Raw genomic sequence first — 19,183 nt, forward strand, 5'->3', positions numbered from 1 at the left:
ACACACACACACACACACACACACACACACACACACACACACACACAATCTCTGAGGCATCTGGTGATTGCACTTTAGCATCTTCGGCTTAGAAACAAGATTAAAGTCAACTAATCATAAGGACTTTGCTTCTGACATTGCTTAATACTAGTAATTCGAGCAGATAAGTGAGGGTGGAGAGGAAGTGATGTCTGATCTGGAGAGGTGGGCAGGAACGTGCAGGTCCAGAGTGTCAGCTCATCTTGTGACTTAGCATGTGATTGCCAAGACGCAGAGTCCCATAATGTATGGAACTAGCAAGTTGAGTCACAGCATTGTCTAGCTTATTGAATGCAGAAAGAATGAATTGTTATTTGGGAATTTTAACTTTAGCTGTTACGTATCGAAGGTTTTGTTGTTCTCCTGCTGTGGGTTGGGATGGGAATACTTATACTCTAAGGTCTGTCTCCCCTTGTATCTGATCTGATCTTCCTCACTGTTGTCTTTCTAAGTTCTCAGAGAATTCAGATGGACACATTAAAGACCAAAGGCTGGGTGGAGGAGCAGAATCATGGCATCAGAACAACCCATTTTGTTCCAAAACAGTGTGAGTTCCACATTTAGCTCTTTCTTGACACTGCCCGTAGTTCATGTGAGAGCACGCTACTGAAATATGGTATACCAGGCCATAAAATATTGTCAGGCTTCAAGACATTGGCTAGCACTTATCTAGTACCTGAAGTTTTATTTTAAAAAAGAAAATTGTTTTAAGATTGATTGTTGAAATGCCTGTATAGTATTTGTATTTTGTGAGAATAAAATTGATTTTCTTCCTTATATTTCTCCAATAACTGTTCACTGAATGACTTTAGCTTATGGAATGAGCTGGTATCAGTTGTGCTCAGGATTTAAGGAAGAGAAAGTTACCTGTACTTTAGGTGCTTCTTTGTGGCTTTTTAACTCACATTAGCATCGATGCAGACAGGTGTGCTGGTCCTTGCAATGTGTGGATTGGAATGCCAGCCTGTGATTGGTTAGTAAAGGATCTTTTCTTTCCATCCCCACAGATAGAGTTGTTGAAACAAGAGGACCTCTCTGTTCAATGAGAAGTGAAAAGAGGTACATGGCTCATTTAATTCTAAGATTTCATTTAGAATTAAGTTTTCTCACTTTGCAAATTACATTTACAAATAACCATGAGGAACTGTGAGTCTTCTCTGTCTGGTAGCTAGTCAGCACTCAGGAATAAGCGAATAGTTCTTAAGTCGGACCCTTCCCAGATGTCTCTCATCTCTCAGTTATAAGGGCTTGTGGGCAAGTAGGTGCTTCTTAAGAGTGTGGGTCTCCAGTGGCCACTGTCTTGAGCATAGGAGTGATGAATGAAGGCTGTTCTGCTGTCCTTGGGGTTTGGGGTGGTTATTATTTTATATCAGACTTGCCAGCTGTGGCCAAGAGTCCAGATCTGGTCCATCTGATTGTGTTTGTTTTGTTTTGTTTGAGACAGGGTTTCTCTGTATAGCCCTGGCTGTCCTCAGAGGCCACAGCAGCTGAGGGCCTCACTCTGTAGACCAGGCTGGCCTCAAACTCAGAAGTCCACCTGTCTCTGCCTCCCAAGTGCTGGGATTAAAGGCGTGCGCCACCACTGCCCAGCTCTGACTGTTAAGGAAATCACATGGGTGAAGAGGTTGTAAATGAAGCTACTAGCACTTGTGTGCTTGATGTCAGCAGAGTCCAGAGAGGCATCAGATGCCTAGAATTGTTTTTTTTTTTGTTTTGTTTTTTTTGTTTTGTTTTGTTTTTTTGTTTTTTTGTTTTTTTTGGTTTTTCGAGACAGGGTTTCTCTGTGTAGCCCTGGCTGTCCTGGCACTCACTTTGTAGACCAGGCTGGCCTCGAACTCAGAAATCCGCCTGCCTCTGCCTCCCGAGTGCTGGGATTAAAGGCGTGCGCCACCACGCCCGACTTAGAATTGGAACTAGAGCTACAAAAGGTTGGGAGCCACCATGTGGATGCGGGAACTTTGCAGAGTAGCAAGTACTCTTCAAAAAGGCTTGTGTAAGACTTCAGGCAACAATTAGCTGAGAGCCCGTATAAATGCAAATGATGTACTTCTGTTTATACACTGGCACAGGGTAAATAGTGCATCCTCAAAGTAACTAATGGGGCAATGAGAAAGGAGCAGTGAGACCAAAGCAAGATCCCAGCTCGGCAGAGACAACATGTGTAAAGTCTCAGGATAGGAGGTGGCAGGCTATGAGCTTGGTTACCCTGGGCCTTGCATTTGAGGTTCCGTGGACAGTCATGAGTTGTGTGTGTTACACATGCCTTTCCTCCAACACACCAGAGTCTGCATTGACACTGAGGCTTTACTGTTGCTCTCCCAAACCTCCCCACAGGGAGGCTAATCCTGTTACACATTGCCTAGTGTCCAGGCTCTTGGAAATCAGGTAAACTCCTCAATGCGCCTATAACTCCTACGTACTGTATGCCTGCAAAAACAGTACCACGTGGACAAAACTGAAGTCTCTTACCAGCTTGACGAAAGCAGCTGTGGCCTCTGAGTGTTTAGGTGGATGGCCCATAGGCGGCTTTCTGTGAGGAGGGTGCCTTTGTTCTCAAGGCTGTCTTGAATAAACATATCGGGCTGGCAAGATGGCTCTGATGCTTGCCACCAAGTCTGAAGTCCCAAGTGTGATTCCCAGAGATCACATAGTGGAGAACACCAGCTTCTTTAGGCTGCCCTCTGATGGATACATGTGTGTCACAGGTCATTTGCTGCCCCTTAGACTGTAAGTGTAAGATTACAGGAAACAATAGTGTAGTAATGAGTTGGCAGTTTTATGCTCTAAAGCCCGTGGCCAGTTCCTTACTCTAGGAAGAATACCTAAGAATACCTTCCGATCAGGGGTGCTGGGGTAAGCCCTAGCAGTGCTAGTTGTTTTTAATAATTGCATCACCTTGTCAGTGTGTCTGTCTGTCTGTCTGTCTTTCTTTCTTTCTTGATTTATTTATTTTTATGTATATGAGTACACTTTAACTGTACACATGGTTGTGAGCCTTCATGTGGTTGTTGGGAATTGAATTTTAGGACCTCTGCTCAGTCCGTCGGCCCCATTCACTCCGGCTCAATGATTTATTTATTATTATACATAAGTATACTGTAGCTGTCTTCAGACTCGCCAGAAGTCAGATCTCATTACGGGTGGTTGTGAGCCACCATGTGGTTGCTAGGATTTGAACTCAGGACCTTCAGGAGAGCAGTCAGTACTCTTACCTGCTGAGCCACCTCACCAGCCCAGTGTGTCGGTTTCAAATCCCTTTGCTCAAATTTTCCTTCCAAGTTTTTCTGTACACTTAGCTAAACTACCTTTCAAATTCCTTAATGTGTTACTGCTTGACCACCTCTTTTTATTTTTAAAGGAATAGGCAGGCAGTGTATATGTAGACATGCATGTAGAAGTCAAAGGTAGAGACAATAGAGAGGCATGGTCTCTCATTGAACCTGGAATTGATTTTAATGGATTTGGCTAAACTGGCTGGCTAGCAAGCCTCAGCCCACATTGTACACATGAGCCCTTGCACACAGATTTTACATGGATACTGAACCAAACTCAGTATTTTGCCAACTCATACACCTCCTCAGCTCCCTTTTTCCGGTCTTTTGAGACAGGATCTGTGATGGCTTGTATATGCTTGGCCCAGAGAGTGGCATTATTAGAAAGTGTGACCTGGTTGGAGTAGGTGTGTCACTGTAGGCATGGACTTAAGACCCTCACCCTAGCTGCCTGGAAGTCAGTCTTCCACTAGCAGCCTTCAGATGAAGATGTAGAACTCTCAGCTCTGCCTGCACCATGCCTGCCTGGATGATGCCATGCTCTTGCCTTAATGATACTGGACTGACCCTCTGAACCTGTAAGCCAGCCCCTGTTGTCCTTTATAAGACTTGCCTTGGTCATGGTGTCTGCTCACAGCAGTCAAACCCTGACTAAGGCAGGGTCTTACTATGTAAGTAAGGCTGACTGCAACTCATGATCCTCTGTCCTCTGCCCACTGAACGCAGAGTTTACAGGCATAGACCACCTCTTCCTGAGTGCCAGCCTCTTAAATTACCCTCAGGGAAGGGTCCTGGATGCAGGGAAAATGGAGCCACTTTTACCTAGTAACATCATTGCCCTTTCTGAACCTACCACGTCCTGTCTGTGTCTGCATTTCTCCCTCACATTCTGGTCTTCTCAGCACCTGTCAGAATCTCCCATACAGCATTCTAGAATGTCTCTCTTTAACCTAGATCTGCATTTTTCCCCATATTTTTCTTCAGATTAGTTCCAACATTGTAAGAGCCACAGAGAGGTTGGTCACAACAGCAACCCCACTTTTCTAGCATTTATTTTTCATGTTAGTTTCCTTCCATTGCTGCTAAAATGCCTGACACAAATGACCTAAGGGAGGAAGGGTTTTAGAGAAGTCAGTCTGTATGTAGTGCTGAGGAAAGCATTAGAATGACACGGTCTGTTTATGGCAGGCCAGGAAGCAGAGACAGGGCAGTGCCAGCACTGGTTTTGTTTAGACACTAATAAATCCTAATTTTAAAATTAAAAAGAAAAAAAAAAGGTTTGAGACAGTCTCATTTAGCTAGCCTCAAACTCATTATGTTGCCTTGAGCTATTGGTCTTTGCCTCCACTTCCCTGGGTTCTGGGATTACAGATGTGCACTAGTATCACCAGTTTAAAAAATGTTACTTGTGGAACTAATATGTGTCATGTTAAACAGCAGAGCTCTGTAAATCTGTAATGGTGTCCTCTCCAGGTATTCAAAAGGAAAAGCTGACACAGAGAAGGTGGTGGGACTCCGATTTGAAAAGGAAGGTGTAAGTAGAATCCCTTGGTAAATGTTAGATCTGCCTTGTCACTGGACTGACATTTTGATGCCACCAGAAACAAGGAAGGTAGCCATGGCTGTCCTAGAACTAGCTCTGTAGACCAGGCTGGCCTCGAATTCATAGACATCTACCCCCCAAGTACTGAGACTAAAGGTGTACTCCACCACTACCCAATCTACTTTTAATGTAAGTATTAGAATCAGTGTTTCAGTATCTCTGTAGGCATGTTCAGGTTTTTAATAACAAAGTTACTTTGTTAAACATTTAATATCTGGTAGAAATCAATCTCAATCTATCTCAGTCCCCACCCCCTGTGGTCTTACTCTGCAGCCTTGCTATATAGACCAGACTTGTAGAGATCCACCTGCCTCTGATTAATGAACCCTCTGCTGGGATTACAGGGTTGCACTACCACACTCACACAGAAATTTCTTTCTTTCTTTCTTTTTTTTTAAATAAATAAATCTTTTTTTAGATTTATTTATTATATGTAAGTTCACTGTAGCTATCTTAAGACACTCCAGAAGATGGAGTCAGATCTCATTACGGATGGTTGTGAGCCACCATGTGGTTGCTGGGATTTGAACTCTGGACCTTTGGAAGAGCAGTCGGGTGCTCTTACCCGCTGAGCCATCTCACCAGCCCAGAAATGTATTTCTCAATAAATGCAACTGAAACTTTGTGTTACTTATATTTTATTTGCATAGAATTACAGAAGTGGTTCTAAAACATCCCCTTATCTAATGTTCTCTGTTTCCAGTGATTCCAGATGCTCTTTTTTGTTTATATCATTTATCATCCATTAGTCAAAACAGAATGCTTATAACCTTAGCACTCAGGGAGGACCAAATCTAGACAGTTAAGCCAGTCTAGACAGCAAAGTGTGAACTAGTCTTTCTGTAAAATGAAGGAGTGAATGGGAACTACCAGGCAGTCAGAAAGAATGAAGAAAGCTCACTGGTATCTTGAGACTATAGCTCTACTCTAAAAGTCTGTTTCTAAATACATTTCCTAACAAACTTATAAGGTGTCAACTTTGTATCTGCAGGCAAGTGCTCCATTCCTGGTCCTAATCTCCAGTCCTTGTAGAGGCTTTCACTGTTTAATCAGTGGCCATTGGTGACAACTTCCCGTTTAGTGCATTTCCTACAGTACTTTGCTTTCTACAGTATGAACATGAACTAGAGGAGTAGACTGTAGTTCAGTGGTAGAGTGTTTGTCTAGCATGGGAAAGGTCTTAGGCTCCAACCCTTACACAGAAAAGGAATAAATAAATAAAAGCAGCTTTAACTAACACAGGATGCCTTTGAATAAGAAGTAGATTCCTCTGTATGATGCTCTATAGCCCATACCTTGTACCTTTCTGAACGTTACAAACATGTTTTATCTACATTTTAGAATGGGATAGGAACTGAAAAGGTTTCCCTTCCTAGTTCCAGAGGAATGGTGTTTCTGTTTGTAACTGATCTGCCCTGTGGGTCTGTGTTTGACTCTGAAGCTTATGTTCACCTTTACCAGGGCGGGCGGGCGGGCAGGCAGGCAGCAGGCGGGCAGGCTGGCAGGCTGAGTCTGTTTCATCATCAGGACAGCTGCTAAATCTCATAGTCATTGTCTCTCTTCAAGGCAATGCTAGACTTTTACATTTTTTAAAAAATTTCATAAACCTTATAAAAAAAAATCACACCGAAACTGACTAGACCCTAAATCTGCATGTCAGTGGGCTGTGCAGTAGAGAAGCTGCTTGGGATGGGAGCCATGGGCATCACGTGGGGTCTTACCTTTCACTATCCAGCATATCTTTATGCACGTATTCACTACCCAATGTGGAGTTCCATAGTGGAGTTAAAACTAGAAAACAGTTTCTTCCATAACTTGTACAGTGTTTTCTATTCTGTATGCACTGTTACATTATGTGTACAAAATCAAGCATTGTCAATGTTGGAACTTTTTGGTCAGACAAGAGGACACCAAATGGAGCCTGATCTGTCAGAAGAAGTGTCTGCCCGACTTCGCCTAGGAAGTGGAAACAATGGCTTACTCAGAAGGAAAATATCAGTGCTTGAGATAAAGGAAAAGAACTTCCCAAGCAGAGAGAAGGACAGAAGAACAGAAGATCTCTTTGAACTTACAGAGGTATAGTTCTCTGTGTGGATCAGAGTTAGTTGGCTATTTCAGACTAGCCACAGCTTCTCTAACTGAAGTGCAGCTTTGCTTTGAGAAATTTCTCCAGATAAGGAATATATGAAGTTTAAAAAACACAAAACAAGCCCGGCAGTGGTGGCACACGCCTTTAATCCCAGCACTCGGGAGGCAGAGGCAGGTGGATTTCTGAGTTCAGGGCTATCCTGGTCTACAAAGTGAGTTCCAGGACAGCCAGGGCTATACAGAGAAACCCTGTTTTGAAAAAACCAAACCCCCCTCCCCCCAAAAATACACACAAAACAAAGCCTCCAGGTCTGCTCATTTGTCTATATTGATCACTCATGGTCTGTGTGGGGGTGGCCTGATGGATCAAGTAGAATTGGTGTAGGTGGGGTTTTTGGTGGTTGGTTGGTTGGTTGGTTAGTTAATTTTGATTTTTTTTTTCCCCCTTTTCTGTTTCTGTTTCTGAAACTGGGTCTAGGTGGTTACTTAGCCCAGGATGGTCTGGCATTCATGACAATCCTCTTGCCATGAGCCTCATCGTAGTTAAAATTGTTAGTTTAAAAGGGGCTTTTCATACTGAATCAAGAACCCTGTTATCCTGGTGTGTGTGGAGGGGTCTCACTTAGCATGGATGTCTCTAATGCTTACAGTCACTGCACATGAAGTTCTTGTAGCTTCATTTTTACTGCCATGATAATATAACCTGTCACCAAGTGTCTTAAGGGAAAGAGCTTACTGCAGTTTCCGTTTCCAGGTGTGAGTTTATATGTTCCAGCTGGGCATGTCACATCCATGCATGGATGCATAATCACTTACTTGCTCATACTCAGGCTATGCTGGGTCCCCCCCCCCCCTCCAGCAGTTAGCAGCAGTTAGCTTCATTAAGACAGACTCCACAGGTGTTCCCGCAGGGCAAGCAGATGCAGATAATCCCTAGTTGTAATTCTTTTCTCTTGTGATTGATTCTAGGTCCTGTCAAGATGAACATAAAAGCTAACCATGTCAGGTAGAGAGATGAAGCCATAAGATAACAAAATTTTGTGTAAAGGAGAAAAACAATAATGGAAATAATTTTGATTTGGTTCATAAGCTAAATATACATTTAGCTGCATAAATCATTAAAATAATTCAAGGAGTTAGCCATTATTTAAGACTGGTTTGGCTGGGCGGTGGTGGCGCACACCTTTAATCCCAGCACTTGGGAGGCAGAGGCAGGCGGCTTTCGAGGCCAGCCTGGTCTACAGAGTGAGTTCTAGGACAGCCAGGACTACACAAAGAAACCCTGTCTCAAAAAACAAACAAACAAACAAACAAAAACAAAAGACTGGTTTTGATTTTGGTTTTGTTCTCATTTTACTTTTTTGAGACCAAGTTTCTTGTGTAGCTCTGGCTATTCTGGAACTTGCTCTGTAGACCAGGCTGGCCTTGAACTCAGGAGATCCGTCTGCCTCTGGCTCCTGAGTGCTGGGATTAGAGGCACGAGCTACCACCATACAACTTATTAAAACTGTTTTACAGTAAATTTGAACGTTTTTCACTGTAGTTTGAATAGTGGTTTTTCTCAAAGATTATTAGGTGTTGCTGAGATGAAAGATTTTTTTGCAGTCTGAGTCTTTCATGCCTGATAGTGGTTCTATGCTAATGTAGCATCGTCTAATTCAGGACATGGAAAAGGAAATCAGTAATGCCCTGGGCCACGGCCCACCAGATGAGATTTTGAGCAGCGCTTTCAAGTTGCGAATCACCCGCGGAGACATCCAGACCTTAAAGAACTATCATTGGCTCAACGATGAGGTCAGTCCTTCCTCTCCTGCTCTGCCTGTCGTTCTGCTTAGTGTCTGTGGTCAGTGAGCTCAGCTTGCAGGGGAAGCAGCTTCAATCTCTGTTTTGTTGCCTTTTCTTTTAGAGCTGGGGATTGGACTAAGGGTCTCCCACGTTCAACAGCAGGTGCTCTCTCTGCTCTGAGCTATATCCTCACCCTCTCTTTTTCTTTTTTCTTCTAGCTTTTTATTTTGAGAAAAGTTTCCACTAACTTGTCCAGGCTGGCCTATATTATGTAGCTCAGGCGGGCCCTGACCTCTGTTGTCATCCTCCTGCCTCACTCACCTAATCCTCCTGAGTAACAACAGGTCATAGGCTTTCCCACCAGCCCAGGTGGTGTTCGTTTGTTTTGTTATTCTTCCATACCAGAAATTGACCTGAAGACCTTGTGCAAGCACTGTCCCTGTGAGTTGTGCATCCCCTGACTAGTAATTTCTAAAGCAAAAGCATATCATTAAAAATTCATTGTGGTGGCTGTAGTGGCGCATGCTTTAAAAATACCAGGGGAACTCAGGAGGCAAAGGCAGGCAGATCTCTGTTCATATAGTACATACTGAATTCAGGCCATCCAGGGCTATGTAGTGAGGAGACACACACACACCGACACACACCGACCCCCAAAATGCATTACCTGCAGTTGTGATGACTACAGAGCCTGATATCAGTTCCTGTAGCTTCCCTGTCTCCTGTTGGTACAGTGGTGCTGAGAAGTGGTGCTGAACCTTCACGCGGGAAGGAAAGGGGACCGTGTAACTCTCTCCTTCTGCTTCTCTTAGTGCTAGCCTCGTCCATGGGGGTTAAGGTGCTCATGAGAGTCATTGCCTACTGCTGTCATGCTGAGTAGTAGATCCTTTAGAAGGATCTTAGAGCAAGGACAAAAGATGCCGCTGCAGTAAGAGTGCTTGCTCTTCACAGGATGCTTGCTTCCCAGCTTGGAACTTCAGCTACAGAGGATCTTATGCCTCCACTCAAACCTGTACTCATGTGCATATACCCACATAGATACATATAATTAAAAAGAAATCTTAGAGTTTTTGATCGATGTGTGTGTTTAAGGCATAGCAAGTGATAACTAAACTGTCGCTCCATTTGTTATCTGAATCATACATATTCTGCAAAAGCTGGCTTAGTTACTACTACTTTTTCATTTGGCTCTTCAACCAACTGTTCTGTTCTTGAATTTTCTCCCATTTGCTCCATCTCCCTATGTCACAAGCCTAATTACGTGAAAATACTATCATTTGTAAATATAAATATGCTTATTATAAAGCTTTTGAAAAACACTTTATATTTGAAATTTTTTGAAGAAATTATTGCTCTAAAGTTCCATAAGTATTTTGGCATTTCTCCTTCTGGGAAGTATGTCCAAATTGAGGTGTATTTTGGATGTAGTCCTATAGTTAAGAATTCATTTTTATGCATAACACTTGCATATGCCCTTTCATTATTACATAGAAATATTATTCATGTGCCTCAAACTTTCAGTCACATGACTTGCTGGGTTCTCTTTAGGGAGGTGATTAAGTCCAGGGCCTCACATGTACTAGACAAGCAGGCTGCTGAGGGGCTCAGGCCGTGGCCCTTCATCCTTCTGTGCCTTGCTCTTTGTACTGAGCAGTTGTTGCTGACTTTTTGCGTGCACTGCTCTTTGCCTAAGCATCTCACTCTGACTCTCATAGGAATTTAATTTTGTAATGTATTTGTCATGCTCCACATTATAATCTTTTGATATTTTACAGGTCATTAATTTTTATATGAATCTTTTAGTGGNAAGGAGTAAAAAGCAAGGCTATCCAGCACTTCACGCATTCAGTACATTCTTCTATCCTAAGCTAAAGTCTGGAGGTTACCAAGCAGTGAAAAGATGGACCAAAGGGGTGAATCTCTTCGAACAAGAACTTGTTCTGGTACCTATTCATCGGAAGGTACATTGGAGCCTGGTGGTGAGTTGAGAGGATTCATCGTTGGAGTTTGGGTGTAGGCTCCTCCTTTTCTTCCTTTCTCCTTCCCTCTTCTCTTCCCCTTTTCCTCTGTCCTCAGCTCTTTGCTCATCTTGGGGATCAATCCCTGACCTTTATATACGCTAAGAAGGGATTCCACTGCTAATTTTACCCTAATGTAGATGGTTTCCCTCACAATGAAGGCTGCTCTCACTTGCAGTGAGTGGCAGGCAGCTCCACAGTCCTTTCTCAAAGTGTTGCTGTGCTCAGCTTCAAAAGCTACAAGGTGCGCTTTGAGGAAGAGCTTTCATCTTTGTCTGGAAAAGTGCAGGAGGAGGTGGATCCAGTACTAGAAGGATTGCTAATATTTGTTGACAAATGTCTAGACCTTTGTATAGAAGATAGAGCATGTTCTATTCATCTCACTCCACTCTAAGTCTGTTTTATGTATTGCTACATGTATTAAACATTTAGAGATGCTTTTACTTTTAGTTGCTGCTCACAGCGTCTCTGGCATAGTATGGTAGTGCATGCCTCTGATCAGAGTTCTTAGGAGGCAGAGAGGAAGAGCTAGAATTCAAGGCCAGGCTAGGCTACATAGACCTTGTCTCAGTAAAATCAAACAGCAAAAACAGATGTCAGTCTAAGGATTTCACCTTTTCCCATTATAGGTGATGGACCTAAGAAAAAAGTGTCTTAAATATCTGGATTCTATGGGACAAAAAGGCCACAGGATCTGTGAGATTCTTCTGTAAGTAAAGTCTGAAATAAAACCTCACTGTGTTCTGCTATTCCTCAATTGGATAATCTCTTGTATTTATGGAATTGTTTTTTATGGATCATGGAAAGCAAGTCCTCAGGTCTTTCAAGATAAGGCACATCTTCTAGAATTGTGGTTAAAATTAGATTTCTTTGGAATTGGTATTCTGGGTATCCTGAAAAATTATTAGCCAAGGAGTCTTGGCCTGTAATCCTGATGCCAACTCATGCCCACGTTTTCTGATAGTAGGACTCATTTCATAGAACTCAGGGACATTAAAGTGTGTGGTTTGTTCAAGCAAATACTCCAAATATAGTAGTCCTCATTGTTGTGAAATATATATTCTAGGTTAGTGTCTACAACCACAGGCATTATAACACCAACCTATGTGGACTGCTTTATCCAAAGTATGAAGGTGAGCTGAGCAGTGGTGGTGCACACCTTTAATCCCAATATCCCAGCACTTGGGAGGCAGAGGCAGGTGGATTTCTGAGTTCGAGGCCAGCCTGGTCTACAGAGTGAGTTCCAGGACAGCCAGGGCTATACAGAGAGTATACCTGTCTCAAAAAACCAAAAAAAAAAAAAAAAGTATGAAGGTAATCTGTCTCTTATGTGTTTCCAGACTCTCCTTTGCATTGTTATTTTTGCCTTTTGGTGGCCACTATTAGTAAGATAATTGTTATTTGGACACAGTGTTCTGCTGTCATGATAGTAGGTCTGACACTCGGGAGGGCAAGCAAGTATAGCTGGGTAGTTAGAGCAGGGCTTCTTCCCTTTTCACCTGGGAAACTTCTGCGTGTCACTATGTACATAGGCACATAAAATAGTGTACAAACATTGTCTAATGAAAAGTGGGTCCTGGGAATTGAACTTAATTGGCAGAAGCACCTTTACCAGCTGAGCCATCTTGCTGACCCCAAACAGCAATTTTGTTGTTTTTATTTTTGGCTTTTTTGTTTTGTTTGCAACAGGGTTTCTTTGTGTAACAGAGCTAAACCCTAGATGTCCTGGACTTGCTGTGTAGACAGAGATCCACCTGCCTCTGCCCTCTCTAGCACTGGGATCAAAGATGTGCACCGCCATACCCAGCTCCAAACAGCAATTATTAAATCAAACATTTGAGCATAATACAATGTAGCGATAAAATCTAAAGGTGAAGCCTAGAGATACGGTCACTGACACTTTCATGCTAAGGAGTGATGGTAGAAAAATAGTAAAACAAAACAAAGCAACTCTGTGGTTCCTAATGTAGAGCAGTCTCCAGCCTGAGGCGAGGTGATGGAGTCAGCATTGGTGGCTGGTGGTGGTGTAGAGTACACATGCCGTGTGCTACAGTGAAGCAGCCACTGAGGTCCAGACACCTCACTTGTTCACCTGTCACCATACATTTCATTCTGCCTATTGAACATTAAAAACCTTCTGCTGTTGCCATAGCTTTGTGGCTGCCATCTTTAGTCACACGGCCCCATGTCATGTTGTGACTCACATTTTTCGAAGCTCATGTGTGTGTATTGCCTGCATAAAGCAGGTAATATTAGATTTTCTCCATGTTTCTTAGAATAGTGTGCAGTTTAAAAGTTATGAAATGATTATTCCCAGAACTTTCCATTTCATATTTTGGACTGAGATAATTGAAACCACAGACAGTAAAAGCTTATAGAAGAGGGATTCCAACTGCTAGAGGCCTCCCTTTAAAGCATAGCCACTTCTTCATTGTGCTGATTGGTTGTGTACTTAAAGCACATCAATAAGGTCAGCATGCTGCATAGTTTTATGTCACCTTGACACAAGCTAAAGTCATCTAAGGGGAAGGAACCATAATTTAAAAAATGCTTCCATAAGTTCAGGCTGTAGACAAGCCTAGAGGTCATTTTCTTATTTAGTGATTAGTCGGACAGGGCCCAGCTCATTGTGAATGGTTTTATCCCTGGTGTCGAGGCCCTATAGTCTATAAGGAAGCAGGCTAAGCAAGCCGTGGAAAGCAAGCCAGTAATTAGTACCCTTCATGGCCTCCGAATCAGCTCCTGCCTCCAGGTTCCTGCCTTGCTTGATTTCCTGTCCTGACTTCTTTCAGTGATAGACTATGATCTGGAAGTTTAACCCAGATACACCCTTCCCACCCTAGGTTGTTTTTGGTCATGGTGTCTCATCACATCAATGATAATCCTTTGGCAACTGCAGCAAATGCAGCGTCTGCCTTTAACTTTACTAAGGTGAGCAGATGTGCTCCACTCATCTTACAGAGGACTGTTACTGAGGAGTCAGTTTTCTTAAAGATGTAGCTCCCTCTCCCCCAGCTGGACCATTTTCCAGAAGAAGACCACATGTCTAAAAGTTTATTGGCAGCAAAATGGACATTGCTGGTTTTGTTTATTTTACTAAAAGGATACAAAGTAGGGAGAAGGGGAGGAGTCATGACAGACATGACAGGGAACAGACATGAATATGATGTGTTTTGATACATGTACAAAATTCTCAAGTAATTAAAAAAAAAAGAAGCTAACAATTCATTTTTCTTTTTCCTCAGTATTTTTAGTGTAGCTCTTTTATGGTTATCTCAGACAAAAAGTATAAGAGAAGAAATATTTGTTGGGCAGTGGTGGCGCACGCCTTTAATCCCAGCACTAGGGAGGCAGAGGCAGGTGGATTTCTGAGTTCGAGGCCAGCCTGGTCTACAGAGTGAGTTCCAGGACAGCTAGGGCTACACAGAGAAACCCTGTCTCCAAAAAACAAAAAAAAAAAATTTAATAGTCAGAAGATAACTAAATTCTTTACTAAGAGCTTACTTGTTCTTATAATGGAGAATTAAATTTTTCTTGAAAAACAAGCAAATAAATGATTTTCCCCCTAACCCAAGCTTCTTTAGAACCTTTAACATGAAGTAATGTGTTTTGTCATTGTTTTTTCTACATCTGTAAAGATGTCCATGGGGTTTCTGTCCTAGAGTCCATTCCTATAATTTAGAGCATTCATTGAGTTACACATATTGAACTTTTCTCGCATCTCTGATCAAGTTGCACCAACAACTTAGTCACTGTGCATGCTCTTTTTGATGTGTTCTTGACTTCAGGTTTTTTGTTTTTTTTTTAATATTTTTTTAATTTACTTATTATTCTACATAAGTACACTATAGCTGTCTTCAGACGCACCAGAAGAGGGCGTCAGATCTCATTACAGGTGGTTGTGAGCCACCATGTGGTTGCTGGGATTTGAACTCAGGACCTTCGGAAGAGCAGTCAGTGCTCTTACCTGCTGAGCCACCTCACCAGCCCTTGACTTCAGTTTGCAAGTATTTTGTCTTGTGTTTAAATTTATCAGGGAAGTTAGTTAGTCTCCCCTCATCCCCACCCCACGTCTTTATCTGCCTTTGACTTGGAAGTGTTTCTTCCTTTTCTTTATTCTTATGGAGTAGCTTGAAGCCTGGTATTAGTGGTGAACTCTTTAATTGTATGTATAGAGACGGTATAAAGAACTAGAAACTTCCAGTGTCTGTTGTAAAGGATTTGCTTTTTATTTTCTTTTAAAGTAAGTATGATATCTTTGAACATGTAAATTTTTTACTAGCAGGAGAGGGAAACCTAAAAAATAAAAGTTACATTTCTAAAAAAACAAATAGATCCAGATTTGAGAATGACATCCCTGCTAAATATCACAAAGTCCTTTTTAATCACAGAGGGTGTTCTCTTGGGCCTTCATTGATACATTCATTCTTTGTTCTTGTTTTCTTTAGTCAGTATTTACAGGATGAAAGCAAGACCAAAAGAAATACAGATCTCAACCTCTTAGAGTGGACCCACTACAGCATGAAGCCACATGTAAGTGAGGCTCAGGCCTGGACACCTTTTTCTTTCTTCCTTCCTTCCCTTCCTACCTTCACGGACTTTCCTAAAGTGTGCTGTGTGGTATGTGAGACCCCAGTGTATACGTGTGTGGGGTGGGCATGCTGCCTTGCCTTTCCCAGTTGAAACTGCATTTGGGAATCGAAGGGACTCTGTTGCCATCCAGTGTGAGATTCAGCAGTGGAGTAAGCCTTCCGCTATTCTCCTTCTCATGTATCCCTTATGTCTGCCTGGGGCGATGCAGGCTGGGCACACAGCTTAGTCCATACAGGTTTATTTTCTATTGTTCCCAGCTGTGGTTCTGCCTCAGGGACAGGACTAATCCTCATGGAACGATCTTAGTTGATTACAACCTCTGAGATGGTTTTCTCTTCTCACTTGAAACTGTAGGGATCCTCAGCAGCGGGCATCTGTCCTGGTTGTTAAGAGTATGTGAGCTCTGCAGTATTGAAGTAGATTCCTGTGTTTCACATTGATCTGATTGACCCTCTCTTAATCCCCTTTGAAAGTCAATAGTTAGTTCTTTTGAAATGACAACAGTATTTTGTTTGTTTGTTTGTTTGTTTTTTGTTGTTGTTTTTCTTTTTTTTTTTTTTTTTTTTGGTTTTTCGAGATAGGGTTTCTCTGTGTAGCCCTGGCTGTCCTGGCACTCACTTTGTAGACCAGGCTGGCCTCGAGACAGGGTTTCTCTGTGTAGCCCTGGCTGTCCTGGAACTCACTTTACATCCAAACTTCCGTTTCCCCTCCCTTCTCTCCTCCAGTCCTTCCTTCCAACCTCCCCCTCCCCTGACCCACTCTATCCACCCGTCCTCCCTTTCTCTTTAGAAAGGGGGTGCCTCCCCTGGGTATCAGCCAGCCTTGGCACATCAAGTTGCCGTAAGAGCATCTCTTCCTACTGAGGCTAGACAAAATAGCCCGGTAATGGGGAAGGGTCCCAAAAGCAGGGAACAGAGTCAGAGACAGCCCTGCTCCCACTGTAGGTGTCACACATGAAGAGTCACTCCTGTTCTTGTAATAAACCAAATGTGGGTCCTCTTATCTCAGCCCTCGCCGTGTGTGGTGGGCTTTGTTTTGCCTTTTAGTGAAGTTCCCACTTGTTCTTTCTTCTATGAATGTTTCTGTGGAGTCTCATGCACTGTACCATGGTTAGGGTTTCCTACCACAAAGAGTAAGAGGGACTGTGCTTGTATGTGCGTCTGTGTTTGTGCAACAGCAGATTTATCCACCTTTATCATGCTGCTTTCACAGTCTGTTTAGAAAGAGACTAATGATGTCTGTGTAATGATATTTTACCTCTTTTCTGTTTGTTTGGTTTTAGGAGATTCCTCAACAGTTGAATGGGAGTGACTGTGGAATGTTTACTTGTAAATATGCAGATTATATTTCTAGGGACAAACCTATCACATTCACTCAGGTGAGTCCAGGCACTTAGTAGGCACTATGCTTTGGCAGTGCTTGGCACACTTCAGGCTCTTCAAATGAACAGTACTGTTTCAAGAACCGTGGGTAAGGCCCCCAGTGGTCAGAAGCAGTGTCCTGCGTGCTCTGTTGCAGCGTGTATTCTCGGGACTGCCCTGCTCTCGAAAGACCAGGGGGGTAACTTGCTTGTCCTTCAACTTCATTTGTGACTGCTTCCTGTGTGTTACTGTTACTTTTAGCTAGAGAGAGGCGTGTGAGGATAGATGACAGCAGGGGGAAGGAAGCTGGGCCTGTGAGGACTCACCTGAGTCTAAGATGGAAGCAGGAAGGAATGGGCTTTCCTTTCTGCAAGGTGGTGTACTTGAGAGGAGACACAGGCACATCGGAAATGTTTACATTGATGTTTGATGGTGGACTCGCTCTTTGTCCAGCCACAGTTGACCCCAATTAAAATTATTCCTCATTCATAGACCTTCATTTGATAGTTCCTGACTGTCAAACAAGCTGCTTGTTGAACAGTAGAACTAAATGCTTTGGAGGAACATGAAGTCAACTGGACTCCCTGCTGAATTCATATCTTCCCAGTCTCAAAGAAAGAACTCACTACTGATGAGTCTCAGCTGTTTCACTAGGAATAAATGTTGTGTTTTACTGGGCATGGTGGTGCAGATCTCTAATCCCAGCACTAGAGAGGCAGAGACTGGAGGAGGGTCTGTGAGTTTCAGGCCAGCCTGGTTTGTGTAGTGAGTGCCGGGCCAACTAAGTACTACATAGTGAGACTGTCTCAAAAAAAAATAATAATAATGTGGTTTTTTTTAATTAAGATTTATGCCATATATATCCTCCAAAAACTCAGTAATTTATTATATGAAGATAGATCCACTTATTTATAGCAATGTACCATGAATAGGGCAAATATGCAAACTTCAATTTTGAATTTTTTTTTTGAGACAAGATTTCTCTGGGTAGCCAAGTCTGTCCTCAAACTTAGAGATCTGCCTGCCTCTGCCTTCCCAGTACTGGAATTAAAGGTGCAAACTCCCACCTCCCAGCTGGAACTTCAGTTTTATGAAACGTGGGGATGGGTGTCTGAGTTACAAATACTTTTGGGTGCTTTGCATTTTGTTGCTCTGAAAACATGCCAGTGATTCTCCGTGAAAGCACTGAGTCTCTCTCGCTTTCCTACCCTAGACTCTGGTTTTATTTTGTTTCTGTTTTATTTTTACTGATGCGGAAATACTGTGGAGCCAGACTAGCCTCAGACTCATGATCTTCATATCTTAGCTGCTTTCTAAAGTGTTGGGATTATAGGTGTATACCACCATGGACAGCTAATATAAATAGCAAGGAATTGATTTTTCTGTGTGTGACATGAGATTTCATGGGAATAAGCAGCTTTTGGAACAAAATAGTGGTAGAACAGAAATAAGATTGTAGATTTGTTTAGTTTTCACCTTTTAAATAAAAGTCATTTAAATTGAAAACAGGGCCTCATAAATACTAGGCAAGAAAGACCTCTACTACTGAGCCATAGTTTCCTGCTTTAAGGTCCTTTTTAATATAAAAACAAATTGTTTTTTAAATGATGTTAATTTAGAATGTAGAGAAGTTTCCTGTTGTGCCACTGTGTGGACATTTCTGTTTTGGTGCATGTTGTACGCTCTTGTCCTATAGTATATGACTCTGCCTCCAGCTTTGGTTTTCCTTAGCATGTAAGGGCATATGCACCTGTAGAGTAATTAATATAGACTAGGTGTGTGACACTTGTCATCCCAGAGCTGCGGAGGATGGGGAACTAGAAGCTTGTGGCCACAGTCAGCTTAAGCTGTTTTGCAAGATCCTTCCTTCTCAAACAGACAACATAAACGAAAAACCTTTGTCAAACGCAGAGACACGTGCCTGTAATCCCAGCCCTGGAGATGTATGTAGTCAAGAAGATAGGAACTTGGGAGGGTATGGGGGACTTTTGGGATAGCATTGGAAATGTAATTGAGGAAAATAACGTAATAAAAAAAAAAAAAAGATAGGAACTCAAGAAGGCCGCCTTGACTAGAAATAAATCCTACTGTGCTTTAGAATCATGTGCATGATGTAAAACGGTGAAGCTTCTGTAGAGGACATGGGCATTGTTGTATTTATGACACCTAAAGGCTGCCATGCTGCACACAGAGTGTATAACACTGTCGTTCCTTTCAGCACCAGATGCCTCTCTTCCGGAAGAAGATGGTGTGGGAAATCCTTCACCAGCAGTTGCTGTGACAATGCCCCGCCTGGTCTTCTAGCTGCTGGTGGTTCTTTCATGGATGTTTCCATATACCTCATGCATTGTGGGTTAAAAAGTCCCCGATCATTTCTCTTCTCTCACAGGTACTGAGCTCTCAAGATGCATGAGGGCCTCTCCA

At 42.6% G+C, this 19,183-nt stretch overlaps 1 protein-coding gene across 4 annotated transcripts in view; it reads left to right on the forward strand.

Moving 5' to 3' along the window:
- Senp2 (SUMO specific peptidase 2) overlaps positions 1–19,183 on the forward strand; it is a 37,516-nt gene extending 18,333 nt beyond the window's left edge. For 3 of the 4 annotated variants that reach the window (XM_021184856.1, XM_021184854.2, XM_021184855.1), the window contains 10 exons: positions 492–586; positions 1,047–1,098; positions 4,785–4,845; positions 6,814–6,990; positions 8,665–8,796; positions 10,563–10,766; positions 11,435–11,514; positions 15,254–15,338; positions 16,681–16,776; positions 18,978–19,177. In XM_021184856.1, coding sequence (XP_021040515.1) covers positions 492–586; positions 1,047–1,098; positions 4,785–4,845; positions 6,814–6,990; positions 8,665–8,796; positions 10,563–10,766; positions 11,435–11,514; positions 15,254–15,338; positions 16,681–16,776; positions 18,978–19,040 — 1,045 coding nt within the window. In that variant the 3' untranslated portion in view covers positions 19,041–19,177. Of the gene's footprint in view, positions 1–491; positions 587–1,046; positions 1,099–4,784; positions 4,846–6,813; positions 6,991–8,664; positions 8,797–10,562; positions 10,767–11,434; positions 11,515–15,253; positions 15,339–16,680; positions 16,777–18,977 lie in introns of all 4 variants that reach the window. The other variant, XM_021184853.2, reaches the window with a different exon arrangement.

Source organism: Mus caroli, chromosome 16, assembly GCF_900094665.2.
Source record: "Mus caroli chromosome 16, CAROLI_EIJ_v1.1, whole genome shotgun sequence".
Classification (NCBI taxonomy): domain Eukaryota; kingdom Metazoa; phylum Chordata; class Mammalia; order Rodentia; family Muridae; genus Mus; species Mus caroli.